The sequence below is a fragment of the Ambystoma mexicanum genome, chromosome 10 (genome assembly GCF_040938575.1).
Source record: "Ambystoma mexicanum isolate Mex_15411 chromosome 10, UKY_AmexF1_1, whole genome shotgun sequence".
Lineage (NCBI taxonomy): Eukaryota > Metazoa > Chordata > Amphibia > Caudata > Ambystomatidae > Ambystoma > Ambystoma mexicanum.
Genome location: NC_090932.1, coordinates 1,103,883,507 through 1,103,901,301, shown reverse-complemented (window position 1 = coordinate 1,103,901,301; position 17,795 = coordinate 1,103,883,507). Strand labels below are relative to the sequence as shown.

Below are 17,795 nucleotides of genomic sequence, written 5' to 3'. Positions count from 1 at the left end.
TTTTTCTCAAAAAACTTCTCTTTTTCGGTCAACAGAGCCTCGAGCTCCACCGTTTCTTCATCCGATCAACGGGGACCCGTGTCGGATTCGTCTACGCCCCTCAAGGGTGAAGATTTCGTCGAGCCACGCTTTTGGAGGACTCCAGAAGTTTCTCAGGCCCATCTCGGACATGGCCCAGGAGAAGGGAAGCTCGACGCCCGGAAAGCTGTTCAGGGTCTGCCCTGGATGCCAGCTTCAAAATGTCTTTGAGGACGAACACTCCCTTTGTCTTTACTGCCTACATGAGGACAAGACACACGTGGAGAAGCACTGTGCGTTTTGCGGCAATATGTCGGAGCGGACCATGAAGGACCGCCATCAACGTCTCGCCAACTGGCTGCAAGGGAAGAGCCCGTCAGGCGAGAAGAAGAAGTCGTCTGAGCGGTCTTCTAAGACCTTTGAGGATGCCCCGGCGACGGGGGTCCAACACAAGGCCAAGCACCGCGAGTCTGCTGGCACCAGGAGCGCCGAACGGTCGGGCTCTACGGGCCCCAGGCAGGGCGCATCCGCCCCGGCGCCATCAACCACGAGCCAACGCTCTGGCTCGGGTAAGAGGAAGGCCGAGCAACCAGCGAAGCTCCTGGAGAGACCCCGGTCGAGCTCGAAGGCCCCATCGGAGGGGGAGCGAGGCAGTGACCCTCCCCCCAAGGAGAAGGCGGTGAGCACACCTAAGGTGGTGAAAGCCTTAATCCATCCGGCCAAGGCCTCTATCGAGACAGTCGCAGCGGCCCTGGCTCAGTCTGTGGAGGCTACACCAGTGTTGGTGACCTCGGGGCTCAGAGTCTCCGTGCCACCGCGGAGGGAGTCCTCTTTTATGCCCATCGACGGGACCCCAGTGAAACCTCCGATGGAGAAGAAAAAGGGGGGGCAGGAGGTCGTCGGGAGGGACCCCGACGTAGGAGACGATGATAACGTCGAGAGTGCCGACGGGGCCCCTGACCGCCCGTCGGACTCCCCTCAACAAGTGCCGCAAGACAACTCGGCGGCCATTTTGTTGGCTATACAGTCCTTATGCTCGGAGATAAGGACGAGACTGCCGTTACCACCAGCGGAGGAACCGCTCCCGACGGGGGACCCGGAGCCAGGCCCTTCTGGGAGCCCTCCCCCTAAGAGAAGAAGGATTCATCCTCCACCTCCTTTTCAGCCATCGCGCCCTGTTCAGCCCTCCTCCCCGTCCACGACTCGTGGGGATGATACGGGGACTGACACGGCCGCGACGGGTACGGACGACGAGGTTTACAACGAGGATCTGCCGTCGTCACCTCCCACCCGGGCTTCCCCGCCCGACGAGATTGGATCGTTTCACTCCATGATCGCCAGGGCATCCGAGCTTTTCCAGCTCTGCCCGGAAGAGAAGAAGAAGGAAGGTTTCCTTTATCAACGGCACGAGGCCAAGAGGAAGACGGTCCTCTCTTTACCTCTACTTGACGATATTTGGGATGAGGGCCTCGCCCTCCTCAAGAACCCATCCACGACGCTGGATCGGTACGAGAAGAAGTACCGGGTCCCGGACGCGGCCCCCTTGTGCCTTCGGGCACAGCCGACCCCGGACTCGGTCGTCTCTGCGGCGGCCAGGAAGAAAGTGGGAGGGGCGCGGCCTCTACGTCGACCTACCCGCCAGACAACGAGGGAAAGAAATTAGATACAATGGGGACGCAGAGTCATCTCGTCTGCAGCGACGACGATTAAGGCGGCCAACGCCTTGGCTATCGTAGCATGCTACGACAGGAAGTTGTGGTACAAACTGGCCCCCCTGCTGGACTTCCTACCGGACGACAAGAGGGCGGAAGCCCTAGAGATCTTGCAGGAAGGAGAGGTGGCGTCGGACCACGCCATTACGATTGCGATGGACATCGCTGACACTGGATTTCGCCAGTTGGGCAACGGCGTGTGCCTTAGGCGGCGTGGATGGCTCAAGGCTACTGACTTCCGTCAGGACGTGCAGACCAGAGTCATGGACATGCCGTTCGACGGAAACAACCTGTTTGGGAAAACAGTGGACGATTCCCTTCAAGCCATCAAGGCAGACACGGAGACGGCCCGGGCTCTTGGGGTTCTCCAGCAACGGCGGCCGCCCTTTCGGAGCGGCAGAGGCAAACAGGGTGCCTCCAAAGGTTCCGGCGGCGGATTTTCCACCTACCGTCAAGCGGCCGGTTCGTCGTCGCAGGAAGCTTACATGGGACGAGGCAAGTCGGGCGGACCCCGCTGTCGTCGCCAAGGAGGATAAGGCGGCAAAGTCTTGTCGAAGCAGGACTGAACCGGCCGTGGGGTCGGGCCCCCACCGAAGCACCCCGGTGGGAGGCCGGCTGGCGAGCTTCGTCAGCGTGTGGGAGTCCATCTCCACCGACCGTTGGGTGCTGGACGCCCTAACTCAGGGTCACGCGCTCGAGTTTCTAAAGAGGTGCCCGCGCGCCCCCCCTGTGGCCAGGAAAGAACATCACGTCCCTCAACTTCTCTTGGAGGTAAAGGCGATGCTCAAGAAGGGCGCCATCGAGCTCGTCCCAAAGAGGCTTCGGGGCTCCGGAGTTTACTCAAGATACTTCCTCGTGAAGAAGACGACGGGAGGATGATGTCCCATCCTGGACCTACGACGGCTGAACAAATTCATCAAGGCACAGAAGTTCCGGATGGTCACCCTCCCAACACGTCCTGGGTCAGCTGGAGGAGGGCGATTTCCTGTCGTCGTTGGATTTGGAGGATGCCTACTTCCATATTCCCATCCTAAAGGGACACCGAAAGTTTCTCAGGTTCGTGGTCCAAGGGCGTCACTACCAGTTCAGAGCCCTTCCCTTCAGACTGAGGTCGGCACCCAGGGTGTTCACCAAGTGCCTCGCACCGGTGGCGGCGCAGCTGCGCCGAGAGGGGATCCACGTCTACCCCTACCTGGACGACTGGCTCATCCGAGCGAAGACGAAGGAGCTCGCCGTGGAGCACACGGCAAGGACCGTCCAACTTTTCACGGACCTGGGATTCTACATAAACTACGCCAAGTCCCACCTGGTGCCCGCGCAAGACGCACTGTTTCTGGGAGCGAAGCTCGACACAGTGTCGCTTCTGGCCTCTCCGTCGGAGGAAAGGACGAGGGCCATCTTGGGCAAGGTGCAGCGGATGCTGGTTGCGGACGCGGCCAGAGTGAGGTCTATCAAGTCCCTCCTCGGAATGATGTCTTCTTGCATTTACCTCATCCGCCTGTGCAGGCTCCGGATGCGCCTGTTGCAGGAGTTCCTGGACGCGCGCTGGATCCAGACGACGGGCAGCTTCGAGGAGAGGATCACACTCGACGAGAGTTTCCGACGAGCGATCCGGTGGTGGGGCACCCGCGCGCATCTGACGGCGGGCATGGACTTCCAGACCCCCGGCCACCAGGAGACAGTAACCACGGATGCCTCCCTGGAAGGGTGGGGAGCGCACACCGAAAATCTGCACGCGAGAGGCCTTTGGCTCCCGACTGAGAAGTCCCTCCATATCAACGTCCTGGAGCTCCGTGCAGTGTTTTGGGCCCTCGGGTCCTTTCTTCCATCCCTCAAGGGCAACGTGGTGAGGATCTTCACCGACAACACCACCACCATGTTCTACATCAGGAAACGGGGCGGAACCAGGTCCCCAGCCCTGTCCATGGAGGCGCAGGATCTGTGGCATTGGGCCGTCGCCCAAGGGATGTTTCTGGTGCCGTTTCATCTGGCAGGGATAAAAAACACCATCGCCGACTCACTCAGCAGGGAGCTGCGCTCGTGCCATGAGTGGGAACTATGACAGGATCTAGTGGACCGCCTCTTCCGTCGGTGGGGCACACCCCAGATCGATCTGTTCGCGATGGCGACGAACTCCAAGTGCCGGAGGTTCGCCAGCAGGTTTCCCCAGCTGAGGAGCATGGGCAATGCTTTCTCGTTCCCCTGGGAGCGTTTCTATACGCGTTCCCTCCATTGCCATTGCTGATCCGGCTCATCAACCAGCTCAAGAGGTCACGGTGCAGGATGATCCTCGTCGCAACTGCGTGGCCGAGGCAGATATGGTTCCCGGACCTTCTGGACTTGTCAGCGTCCCCGTCAATCAAGCTGCCAGTGGACGCGGATCTTCTCTCCAGGGAAGGAGGTGCCATCCTCCATCACGACCCGAAGTCGCTGAGCTTGCAGGCCTGGCTCCTGCAGCGTTAGAGTTTGGAGGATACGACATACCGGCCGACTGCAGAGAAGTTCTTGCAAAGGCCAGGGCGTCCTCAACTCTTAAATGCTACGGACACAAATGTAAGAGGTTCTCTGTCTGGTGCCACGCACAGAAGATTAACCCTCTACGGATTACGGCTCCCCAAGTACTGCCGTACCTACTGACGCTGGCCAAAGCTGGATTGGCGCACGCGTCCATCAAGATTCATCTTGCTGCGATCTCCCGATACACCAGAACCACGGGGCGGACGTCTTTGTGGTCTCATCGTCTGGTGAAAGAGTTCATGAAGGGACTGTTCAGATCGTTCCCGCCGGTGAAGGCTCCGGCCCCGGCCCCGGCGTGGGAGCTCAACGTGGTGCTGACCAAGCTCATGGGACCTCCGTTCGAGCCTTTGCACTTGGCTCCGTTGAAGTTCTTGTCGTGGAAAACAGCGTTTCTTGTGGCCATCACCTCCGCACGACGGGTGGGAGAGGTCCAGGCCCTTTCCTGCAAGGCCCCGTACTTGACTTTTCACGACACGAGGGTAGTACTCAGGACGCACCCCTCCTTCATGCCCAAGGTGCCGTCGGACTTCCACCTCAACGAACCCTTGGTCTTGCCTGTTTTCTTCCCGTCGCCTTTGTCGCCGGCTGAAAGGACTTTGCACTCGCTGGATGTGGCTAGAGCGCTGAAGTTCTACGTGGACCGCACGAAGTGTTTTCGGAAGACGTCACAACTCTTTGTGAACTTTGGACCTGTCAATCAGGGGAAGGCTCTCTCGAAGGCTTCCCTTTCCAGATGGCTCTCCGGCTGTATCATGTACTGTCATCGGTTGGCAAACCGACCGCTGCCTGGCCATCCGAGAGCCCATTTCACCAGAGCGATCGCAGCTACCACGGCGTTCCTATCTGGTGTGCCCTTGCTGGACATCTGCAGGGCTGCTACGTGGAGGTCGACGCACACCTTCACGAAATTCTACTGCGTCGATCGGGATTCCAGGGAGGAGTCCAGGGTCGGCCAAGCATTGCTGCGCAACCTGTTCGCCTAAGGTGAGCCTGGTGAGGAGGTAAGAATTGCTTAATGTTGAGTTTGATGTAATGCTTAATGTTGAGCCTTTGCCACCTCCCGTGGTTGTGCATGTGTGTACAGCTATGTATTCTTTATTTATGAGCATGTGAATCCATGCCAGACCCCATGCTGGAGAAGGAACAAGTTACTTACCTGTAACTGTTGTTCTCCAGCATGGGTCTGGCATGGATTCAAATGCGAACCCTCCCGCCTACCCCTCTGCGGCTCTTCACTTGGTCATACTGCCACTTCACGTGCTACCAAATCTGAAGATGGCTGCCAGAGGCGGGGTTTAGGTAGAGGGCAGTCATTGGCTGTGGTCAGTATGACGCAGAGATCAGTGATTGGTTACTACTACGAAAGACAGATCAGAAACGAAACTGATACTGATGTTTTCTTTACCGAGGATTCCCAGCCTGTCGACGGGGAATATTCATGAGCATGTGAATCCATGCCAGACCCATGCTGGAGAACAACAGTTACAGGTAAGTAAATTGTTCCTTCAGACAACATGACTGCCTTTCAGTCGAGTGTCTGTCATAGCACTGGATGTTAACAATAACGGTTTTACATCTGAAGTAGTGAATTTTCAGCTTTCCCATAGAATGAAATGTTATTACACTACTATTTTTACTTGCATTTTATGAATCCAAAACTTTGTTAAGGAATCTGAAATTCAAAATGCTATGTCGGGTGTAAGAGGTATCCTCGGGTGATCATCTTCTTTTGCATATGTTATGGGCAAGTGTCTGCAGCCACTCTGGCATTCAATCCTTTAGGGTGTGATGGCTTCCAAATTTTGCGGATGAGTGATTTAGTGCTTCGACTTTCAAAGCCTTTTATTTCAAGCTGGTGGCTCACCCCCTCCTAGATTCGGGATTGATTTGCATTTAGCAAGTATATTATGAGCCGCCAGTCTTGATATGAAATGGCGAGGTTTTAAAAAAATGTTATAAAATCACAATTATGTTATTTTATTTTGCACTTATATAGCGCCTTATATACCATTGGTATGGTCTGAAGGCGCTGGTAGGTTGAACGCCCTTGGGAACCGAAGTTAAGATCATTAGAGAGAGTAGAGAGAGTCAAAGGTGCACGTGAGCACCAGGTATGTGTGCAGCTCGTGCAGTATTTGTGTAATAGCTGCTTCTTAGCGGTAGGTGTGGTGGTTGAGAGATTAGGAAAATGTGTTCATTCTGGCAGGTTTTGTCCAGAACGGCTGTGACTACGTTAGGCCTGAGGAGAATGCCTGGGTGGGGGTGTGTGAAACCAGCAGTGTTTACTTGGAATGATGTGCAGTGAGCGGCGGATGTTGGTATGAGAACAGGTATACCGAATGGTGTCATAGTATCTCTGTGTTCTAGTTGAGTGGTGATGTAAAGGAGAGAGTAAGCGTGGTGGTGTGATATGATGGGTTATATGCTCTTTCAAACGCTCTGCTTCTAAGCCATACTTTATACGTCGCGCAATTCTATGCGCTCCAGTCCGTCCAACTCTGGTCTGCCCCGCACATGCCCTCTTGTGTGCCCCACGCATGCCTTCTTGTCCGCCCCACGCATGCACTCATCTGCTCCATACACTCATCTGCTCCATACACTCATCTGCTCCATACACTCATCGGCTCCTCTACACATCTGCTCCATCCGCTCCCTACACTCATCCGCTCCCTACACTCATCCGCTCCCTACACTCATGTGGTCTATACAATCGCCAGGTATGTACATTCATCTGCTCCGGCAATCTAGACACTCTGCCTTTCCGCATTCATCCACTATCCACACTCGTGGGCTCTACATACTCGTCCGCTCCACATATTCATCTGTTCTAGACACTCATCCGGTTTACGCTCATCCGTCCTGCATATTCGTCTGGTTTGCGCATTCCTGCATTCTACTCGCTTCTGAGATTTACGCACTCACCCCCCCCTCTATGCACTCACCCCCCCCTCTACGCACTCACCCCCCCCCTCTACGCACTCACCCCCCCCCTCTACGCACTCACCCCCCCTCTACGCACTCACCCCCCCTACGCACTCACCCCCCTCTACGCCCTCACCCCCCCCTCTACGCCCTCACCCCCCCCTCTACGCACTCACCCCCCCTCTACGCACTCACCCCCCCTCTACGCACTCACCCCCCCCTCTACGCACTCACCCCCCCCTCTACGCACTCACCCCCCCCCTACGCACTCACCCCCCCTCTACGCATCCAACAGCAATATCCTGTTCTATATATTCATCTCATGCACTCATCTGTTCTATACCTTCATCTGCTCTGCACACTCATCTTCTCCATATACTCATCAGGTCCATACACACCCGCGCGCCCCGAACACATGCCCGCGCGCCCCGAACTGTACATCAGCAAAGAAAGAGGACTTGCTAGGTAACTGCTGTGGGTCCACCAGTCGGATGGGTGCGGATGTGAATCTACTGAAACTTTCTGATAGGCTGTTTAGCCTAGGGACCCGAGTTCTGTAGTTTCAACCTGTTCTGGGTTTTTTCTTCTCCATAAAGTTTTTTCTATGTGCTGCTGTTTTTGGCAAATGAATGCATAATATCCGTTTGTGTCTCTTCAATAAAATTATGATTTTACATCACAACTTGTTAGTCTTACATGGGACATAATTTTACAAAAAACAATGCAGATTTTCCTAAATGAACAGTTCACAATGCAACAGGGCATGTGCAGAAATCGCCACTTGTTCTCAAGCAAGAAACCTTTAGAAGCCATTTGACATGTGTGTTCATGTTTGGACAAACTTGAAGTTGTGTGGCGTGGATTTGTCCAGTTGTATTGGTGCTCGAAGGGGGCATCCTATCCCCCTGCATACTTTGAAAACGTTGGTGACCCAGTCTGCATGAACTTGTCCAATCGGACGTGCATCGAACACCTAGGCATTGGAATTTCAGGCTTATATGTCAGTATTTTAAAAATGTGCAATTGGATGGTGGGAAAAGTAGCCAGCCAATTGTTTACAAACTGTGTTGCTATGTGGATTTCTTGGCTAGCTTTGCCAACACTGTTCCCAGTGTTTAATTGTTTCATGCATCACAGTGGTGATCCTGATGTTTTCGTTCCTTTCCTAGGTTCCTGGGCACTTCAGGGCAGAATGTCTGTGATATTTACAAGTACAGCAGCATGGACGATCACCTAGACATCCTGGAGTGGACCCTGAGAATCGGGCACATAAGTCCGACTTCCCCTGATACACTTGGTGAGGGACACAGCTTGAAGGAACTACCTCTTAATTTTTCAGTCTATCCTGTAATTGCCATGGGTGAAAGACCCTTCACCTTTCCTCTTTTTGTGGGGTTGGTCCACATTTTGCTGCATACCCTTGCGAGATCCCACCTTTCTACACCTCCATCTGTCATCTTCCGACGAGAGGCCTTGTTCCTTTAAGACCACTCTTGCCCCCCCCCCCCCCAATCCAGTGAGACCACTTTTCTTTTACTCCATGTCTCTCACTCCACTAAGGGACATTGTCTCCCCTACATGACTGAGTTGCCACTCGTGCAACATCTACTGTACCTTCACCTTTGTATCCCCCACTTTCACTACAGCTGTCACCCTCCTTTGGCAGCCTCTTTCCCATGAAGATCTCATCCTCCCCAAGGGCTCTCCAATTCCCTGTCGATTTTCTGTCTATAGGAGTCCTTGCTCTTCCCTCTTGCTCTTCTTTAACTCCCCCCTCACCTCCAGCACTCCCACTAAAGTGCATAGATTGCTTGTTCTTGATAGCTAGCAACAACGGAATTGGATGCTGATATACGTTTTGTTTCCATCCCCAGGCTGTTACCCCTTTTACAAATCTGACCCGTTCATCCTGCAAGATTGTCCTGATGTATATTTTTGTGGCAATGCCCCCACGTACAAATCCAAAGAGGTCCAAGGTAAGCAATGATGTCCAACAGGGTTAATGTATTACTGAGTTCACCAATTGGTAGTGTCTGACCACGCATTGTGTTGGTGGGGTGACCTGTAAGTGACGGCTGACTTCACAGCAGCAGCAGCCGCCATACAAATATATATCAAATATCAAAATTGAAGGTCAGCACTCAGTTCCTGGAACTATTTCAAGGGGTACTAGTTGGTGCACTTCACACCAGATCTGTAGCAACCTCTGCTTGGTTACTGTAGTTTGGGCCTGTACCTACAGCCACAATATAAAGCCTAAGCTCTTTTCAGCCACCTTGCAATTACAGTAAACTGATCTGCACACGCCTCTGCCAGAGTACCTCATTCCTGACCTACACAAATGCTAGGGAGATTTTTCCACAGCCCGGGGTGTTAAGAGACTATCCTAAATGTGGAATGAGATATATACCAAGTTAAACGAATACTCCCTCAATTGGTAACAAAGCGGAGCACTGAGCAGTCAAGACTTTGTTCATAGCAGGGGAATGGGCTGGCACCAAAGTAAAATGAATCCCAGGTACAGACAATACATAATACATATTTAGTATTGCATCATGATTAAATCTGTCAAATAGTTAGGAATATGCACCACAATGCAGTATTATATAATAAAACAACAACGAGATAAATAAACATTGATGCTACTCCACAATGAGAAGGAAACGGGTAAAGAAAATCAGCCAGTAGTAGAGGGCCCTTAAAGCAGGGGTAACTCCACCAATATTGCTTGCGTACAAGTTCATCAGGAACAGGCAGACTTCATAATTTTGGAAACCTCATTTGTCCTTATGTTCCGCGACTATGGGGTGGTTTCAACTCGAGGAAATCAAAAGGTGGTGAATGAACTTCATGGTATTACCCGACTTGATCGAGGAGATTTACACAATTGAAAATATATATATATTAAATGTTAAAAGGTATTTTTACCGCGCACCGTCGCCAGTGGAGTTGGTCCCCAAGCGCTATATATAATATATATATATATATATTTCTGAGGCTTGTGACATCTGCTTGGATCACATGCTGTGCCTAGGCCGACATCTAGTGGAAGCTGAGTATTAGTTTGTTTTTCGAAAATCGAAAAGGCGCGCCGAACTAGGGCGTGCCAGTAATACTATCCCTAGTGTGACGGCCACTGTACCCATGATCCCTCACGCGTGTAGGACCCTCAGATTGTTTTTTCCGGCATACTAGTCGGACGCATGTTGCGGTGTTCCCTTGGCATTAGCCAATTATACTAATTATTGTCAAAACTTCCCTGTTCTTTCCACCCTACGCCGAAGATAGACGCCGGTGATAATCGAGGAAACCAACCATCGAAACTCCACGACGGACCCTGGCCTTGGAAGGCCTCTGGCCTGGGCCCGGGCCTTGGAAGGCCTCTGGCCTGGGCCCAGGCCTTGGAAGGCCTCTGGCCTGGGCCCGGGCCTTGGAAGGCCTCTGGCCTCGGCCCTGTAAAAGTAGGGAGAGTGGGGGGGGGTGGTCATACAGGCTCCCACATTTATTGCCTACGTATACCCGCCCGCTGCCAAATTGATACATATGGAGAGTACGCCTTTCAAATTCTGCCCTAAGTGTAACAGGAAGTTCCGATGGGTAGATAAGCACAATACGTGCAATTTTAAGCCGAAAACACTTATGAACCGCTCCACTAAACGCTGGGCCCACTACGCCAGGCAACGAGAGGCCATGGACGCCTAAGGGTTTTTTAGCGATGGCAGCAACGCCGCCGTATCAGACGGCAAGGGAAGAGGGGGGGACTTCAGACACCCATGCGCAAGCCCCCGACCCCAGAGGACTGGCCAGCGGCTCAGTTATTGGGACAACACCCAGCTGCATAAGCGCGACACACACCACTTCCACTAAGCACATTAGCCCCGGCTGCGATTCGACACGCCTGTCAAGCGATCGGCAACGAAAGACACCGAGAGCGGTCCAACGATTCTGTGTCTTCTGGGCGTTCTCGTTCAAGATCGCCTCATGACAAAGACCAACCGTCTGCGGTTGAACAAGGTGTTGCACTCCCAATACTCCCAGAGGCCCGGTCTTCAGACTATTCCGACCTCTATCCCCATCAAGACGCATAGCGTCTGATCCCGAGATTAGACGCCCTTCCTCCAAAACCACCTTCGAATCTCTTACCACCTCCGATTCTCGACGTAATGCGTCAGGTTCGTCGGAGGCCCCTAAAAGCAGTGGGAAACATTCCTCTAGTTATGGGAAAGGGGAGAAACGACACAAAAAGCCTTCAGAACACCATGTTCATAAAGAAAAACAAAGGCCCTTAAATCAGTAGGAAAGTCCAAGGTCCCTGACCCTCCCACTAAAGGAAAAATCATGGAAGAAGAAACGGAAAAAGTTGTGGTTATCCCTAGCTCCAAAGAATGGAGCTCAGCTGTTATCGACAGGGTTATGAGAAGAATGTCATTTATGGCAGACTTCTATGAAAAGGACTCTAATTATTTTCATAGTTATGCCAACACACCAGCTACCCGTTTACTGGTCCCATTGCTGGCGCCCCATTGACTGTGTACAGCTCAATGATGCCTCTGTGCCCTCTGATCTTATCGTTGACACCACCTTAACCACCCCCACCTAGCTCCTCGGATCCCACATCACCTACCAGCCCACCCCTCCCCCTGCCTCCACCCACCCGCATGCTCATCTGCGCCCTGCTCAATGTCCGCTCCATACCAGCCCACGCCCTTGACATCAACGACCTGCTTATAAAAAACGAGCTCGACCTCCTCATCCTCACAGAAACATGGCTGAATGAAAGCTCTGGCCCATTCTTATCACTTGCCATCCCACCTGGTTATTCCATCTTCAGGAAAGACCGCACCTCTCAGAGAGGTGGAGACGTCGCCCTCATCACCAGAGACACACTCCATCAGAGTAGTTGAAGGCATCCTTGACCGCAACAGCGACTACCTCCCTTTAAAAATTAATTTCTCACCCAACTGCACCATATCCATGCACATTGTCTACAGACCTCCAGGACCGTGCACCGACTTCCACGACACCCTTATCACTGCACTGTCTCACAACATCAAAAAGACCTCACAGGTTCTACTCCTCGGTGACCTCAACTTAGGGCTGAACGACCCCAAAGACTCCCCTGCGAAACCTCAAGAAGGCACTTTCTAACCTAGGCTTCACTCATTCCATCCCCCAGCCCACACATATCAAAGGACGCACCCTCGACTGGGTCAGCCATCACAATTGCTCCCTTCTCATCAAGGACAACCACCCTATTCCTTGGTCCGACCATCACTACATCCAATTCAACCTCGGAACCAACAAAGTGGCTCTTTCTTCGCCACCACCATGTCCCGCCACGTACACTAGGAGCTCACGCCTTCTCACAGTGGAGAACTTGGCACCCTACCTCCTTAACCCAGCCCTGCAAACTCCCTCTTCGAACAACCCCGATACCTTAGCGAACACCTTTAAGGATGTCATCACATCCGCTGTGGATGCTATTGCCCTTATGACTCTCAAAAAAGCTAAAAAAGCCAAACATGCCACCTCATGGTTCTCCAAAGAACTCCTTGACCAAAGTGCGCAGAAGAGGATTGCATTATCCACATGGAAAGCGAACCCGTCTGAAGCCACTAAACAGAAGTTCAAAGCCATCTCCAAATCATACAAGACCAACATCACTCTGGCAAAGGCTGCTTCCTTTAACACCCGGATCGCTGACGCTAAGTCAGGATCTAAGGAACTCTTCACCATTTTCAGGGAACTCGAAAAACCATCTGCCCTCCCCCTCCTCAATCATTAAAGATGACAAATGGTGTAACAGCATTCAATCTGCCATGCTAGAGAAGCTTAACGCCCTCCAAAGCAAAATTCGTGGCCACCAAAAAGCCCTCTCAGACACTATATAGCGAACATGCACGCTAAGCCACCCACCAGGACCACGTCCCTCCCGATGTTCGAATTCAAAAAGATTACCGAGCAAGAGGTCATCACCTTGCTCAATTCCATTAAACCCTCCAATTGCAAAGGTGATGCCTGCCCCGCCAGCCTCATCAAAGACTCTGTACCCAGCCTAGCCCCCTTCCTTACGGCCTTCATCAACTCATCCTTCCAATCAGGCCATGTCCCATCAGGACTTAAGGAAGCTTGGGTACGCCCACTTCTCAAGAAACCTTCACTCGACCCAACCGTCCCAGGGAACTACAGGCCCATCATGACCGTACCGTTCCTGCTCAAAATCCTGGACAAAGCAGCTTACCTACAAGTCCAGAAGTTTTTAGAGGACAACCGTCTCCTCGGCTTACGGCAATCTGGGTTCCGCCCCCGGCATGGTACTGAAACGGCCCTCCTAGACCTTAAAAATCAAATGGATGAGCTCAGAGACGCAGGCAAACCTGCCCTACTACTGCTCCTTGACCTCTCCGCAGCCTTCGATTTGGTTGACCACAATACTCTGTGTCACCACTTAGCCACCGAAGCCAACTTCTCCCCTAAAGCCTGCCAATGGATCACCTCCTTTCTCCAAGAAAGGGCCATGAAAGTCTTTTCTGAAGTTGCCGCCGCCACCCTCAGCCTCCTCACCTGCGGTATCCCCCAGGGATCCTGTATCGCACCAACTCTCTACAACCTCTTTACGAGGCCCCTGTTAAGCATCCTGGACTCCCTTGGTATCTCATATACCAACTATGCAGACGTTACGCAGGTACTCATCCCACTCACGGGCGACTACCTAACAGACTCCAACACCCTTTCCTCGATCTACTCTACCATCCAATCCTGGATGGCGGAGAATTGGCTTTGCCTCAATAGTGAAAAAACCAAACTCCTCCTTATTGGTTCACCTTTCACTCTCGGCAATCTTGGAGAACAGTACGCCTCCTTCACTATTGATGATATTCCAATTATGGTCTCAAACTATGTTAACACACTCGGAGTCTACCTTGACTCTGACCTGTCAATGGACAGACAGGTCAATGCCATCGCTGCCTCCTCAGCCTACTACACCAAAGTCCTCAACGCAGCCAGGCCCTTCTTGGCCAGTCAAAGCTGCCTCACGATTGCCAGGGCAATCATCGGGTCAAGACTTGACTACTGTAATGCCCTTCTCGTCGGGACTTCCAACAAAAACCTCGCCAAACTTCAGCTAGTCCAGAACATATGCATTATGGACAGCCACCGGCACTGCAAGGAGAAACCACATCTCCGAAATCAGAAGGCAAGTACACTGGCTCCCGGTTAAAGAAAGAATTGTCTTTAAAACTCTTACCCTCACCCACAAATGCCTTCACGAACTTGCCCCCCCCCTTACCTGACAGAATTACCAGGCACTCCGTGTGATGCTGGAAATGCATCTGAGGGACAGGGCCTCTGAATCCTTGTCCTTTTTCTGTTTTTACCGTGTGTTCTGTTATGTTTTCTGCCCCGGAGTCCATGTGGGACTCCTGGCAGTGCAGCTCTCTCTTTTGGTTTGGTGAACAGACCCATGGGATACCCTTATGGCACCCATGGGTAGGGGTACAACCCTGTGCCCCTAGTGTATGTTTTTGGGCACCTGTGGGTGGCCCACAGAGCAGGGTATGGGCTGGTGGCAGCTCCATGCTGAATCTGCCAGGTGCCCTGAGTGTCCTCCATTTTGGGACACCCAGGCCCTGCCATTGGGATCAGTTGATTCCTGATAGAAACAAGATGGCCCCTGTGGCCTCTTGCTTTCTATTGCCTGTTGTCTTGTTTTTCCCAAAGTCCTGGGAAGCCCTGTCTCTGTCCCTTCCCCCTGACTGGCTGTTGGGTGGAAGTTCCATGTATGGTATTGTGGTGAAGGCCCAGCTAGACTGACTGGAGCCTTCCCAGTGTCTGTATGTTGCGGGTACCTCCTGTGGGTGGGACCTGGGTGAATGGAGTGTGTGACCAATATGCACTCCTTGTTGTGGTTGTCTGGTTTCTGGCATGTGAGACAAAGACTGAGACAGCCCTGCCCGAAACTGGCCTGAATGCAGTGTGTAGTGTTGAATGGCTGGGTACTTGTCCCAATCCACATTCCTTGTTGTGAGTGTCTGGAAGGGAGGAGTGTGGCCTGAATGCACTGTGTGCCTGATTGGCTGACTGACTGCATGAATGCCCTGCAGTATGATTGGCTGCTGAGTGTGTGCCAGCAGCGTGGATGAGAGTGAGGATAGTATATCTGGGGACCTCTCACCACTGGAGAAGTGTTCAGTTCAGAAGCGTTCAGAAGCTGAGTCTCCACTCAAGAGTAACTGGAACTGCTGATCCTCAACGTCCAGCTGGAAGAAGAAGACTTGCTGTGGCATTTGCTTCGACCGATCCGAAGGCTGTCGAATTCGTCGAGGGCTGACCCGAGAGAGGACCTGGTAAGGCGCCCTCTTCCCGTGCTCCGAGGGACCATCGAGCACCGCTCCATCTTCGCCGAAGCGCCCTGGAAGACAGATCCTCGAAAGGCTGTCGACCCGAGACGGGACCGCCGAGGAGATCGAAGTGAAGCACCCGGACATCGACACCGTCGAAGTCCATTGCCGTCGACCAGGGTTCGCAGGTTTGTGGAACCGCTGGAGGCCCGTCGAAGTTGTGTTGCCCAGCCGTGGGAACCACTTGACGCCGTGCCGCCGACGACCGGAGCCGTCCGCTCCATTGCCTAAGAACATCCAATCGAAGGACTCTCTCGACCGCATCATCGACCGCTTATCCTGCCGGAGAAAGTCGAGGACGACCAACGCGCCGAGGAGAAACCTGCCGGTGGGTTTCCCGCCACCCGACGACCTCAAAGACCCGGACGACTCGACGCCCTTGCTGGGCTCCCGTCTCTACAATCTTTGCGGTCCAGAACTATTGTCATCGAGGTGCCCCGCACACCTCTGCCTTGCAGGACGCCGACGCCCCGACGCCGACGAGCACCGCTCGGACGAAGCTGCCGCCTCTTCGACATCGTTCCACCTCGTTTGTCGACGGACGTTCGACGCCCTGTGCCTCCCGCTTGAAAGGGAAGGCATTCAAGAAGGGCCGTCGATTCCCCGTCGCCGAACAGCGAGTCCCTCGACGTTTGTCGACGCCTCTTCGAGGAACTCGACTCCACCAGGTACATTGGGGGGGTAAAAACATTATAGGGGAAAATAAGACTTGCAGAGCAATATATGGACTGGGCTTGTGCTATATCTTTCTTTACAGGTTGCCCAGGTGGGGGGGATCTCCACACAGAACTGTGCCTAGTGGTAGGGGTCAGTAGCCTGCCTATTGCTCAACCATCTTATTTTCTCTCCTCTCTCTATTGCTGGTTTCACTCTATTGGTCTGTGTGACATTGTACAGTATTGTTGATGCACTTCAATGAGATCTAGGGTGGTACCACTTTAGGATTGTAAATATTTGTCATTGTAGATTTTGCCAGAGTACAAAGTGAGTTATCATGATGAATGTACATAACCTTAACTATTGATTATATAAAGACTGTGTTCTAACCAATACAGAGTGTGGATATTCCTTTGTGGGGGCTTGGGGATACACTGTACTTAAGAACCAGCCTGCACCACCTCCTGAGAAGCTAGGCCTTGATTGCTCGACCATTGCTACCGAATAGAGAATCTTGGCTGGGGTCTCCTGTGCCTCTCCTCCACCATATAGGGAGTGGGAGTACAGACACCCCCCACCGGTCGTTGAGATCCGTTCTCTCACACTGGTGGCAGCGGTGGGATGCTTATGGTTTTAAGAATCAGTGTATAACCGTGCCACTTACAAAGGATATTTGCCCTTTATTGAATTAAAGTTTAGTTGTGTACAAGGTAACTGCATTACAAACAATGGAGTCTATTGCGAATGGCAAATTAACTCGGATGAGCTTGGAGGCTCTCCAGAGTGCTTGTGAAGCTAGGGAGTTAGACTTTGTGGATAAGTCTAGGGCTGAGCTGATAGCTGCCCTGGTGGACTACCAGACTGATAGTGAAACTCTTGATGAGGGGGGGAATGCAACCGATGAGGACTCTGCCCCTGGGGTTTCTGCTGAATCTGTTTCTGGGAATACCGCCATTCCTGCTGCCTCTGTTCCAAACTCCAGCAATTCCTTAGAGCTTGAGTTATTAAGGATGAAATTGGCCTTTGAATACCGCAAGTTGGAAATAGATGCTGAGCTTAAGAAAGAGGAGTTGGCTCAACAAGTGGAGCTCAAGAATAGGGATCTTGAACTCAAAAATAAGGACCTTGAACTCAAGAGCCAAGACACTGAATGTCAGAGGATCCAGCTAGAGAAAGCTAGAGTGGAGACTTCAGCTAGATCCAGTGAGAGTGTCAGGTCCCCAGCCACCAAGTTTATGAAAGATTTGGTTGGTGTATTTGTGGAGGGTTCGGATATCCTCCAATGGATTGAAGCGTTTGAAATGGCTTGTGAAATTCATGATGTGGATAAAAGAGATTGGGCGAAGTGTTTGTTAAGCAGAGTGCCTCAAACGGGGTATGACTGTATTCTGAAGCTGAGTGTGGAAGAAAGGGGTCAGTACGAGTGTATGAAGTCTGCTTTGATTGCCAAGTTCGGCAAGACACCTACCCAATACCTTAGAAGGTTCAGGGATTTTAAGAAAAAGGAGAATATGTCTTGGGTTGACTGGGTGAGTGCTGCGCACATGAAGATGATGGGGTGGATCGA

The 17,795-nt window shown here is 52.5% G+C and overlaps 1 protein-coding gene across 2 annotated transcripts in view; it reads left to right on the top strand.

The window, feature by feature from the left end:
* Positions 1–17,795, top strand: part of POLD2 (DNA polymerase delta 2, accessory subunit) — a 418,384-nt gene that overhangs the window by 283,767 nt on the left and 116,822 nt on the right. For both annotated transcript variants that reach the window (XM_069618953.1, XM_069618954.1), the window contains 2 exons: positions 8,339–8,466; positions 9,044–9,145. In XM_069618953.1, the coding sequence (XP_069475054.1) occupies positions 8,339–8,466; positions 9,044–9,145 (230 nt within the window). The remainder of the gene's footprint in view (positions 1–8,338; positions 8,467–9,043; positions 9,146–17,795) is intronic.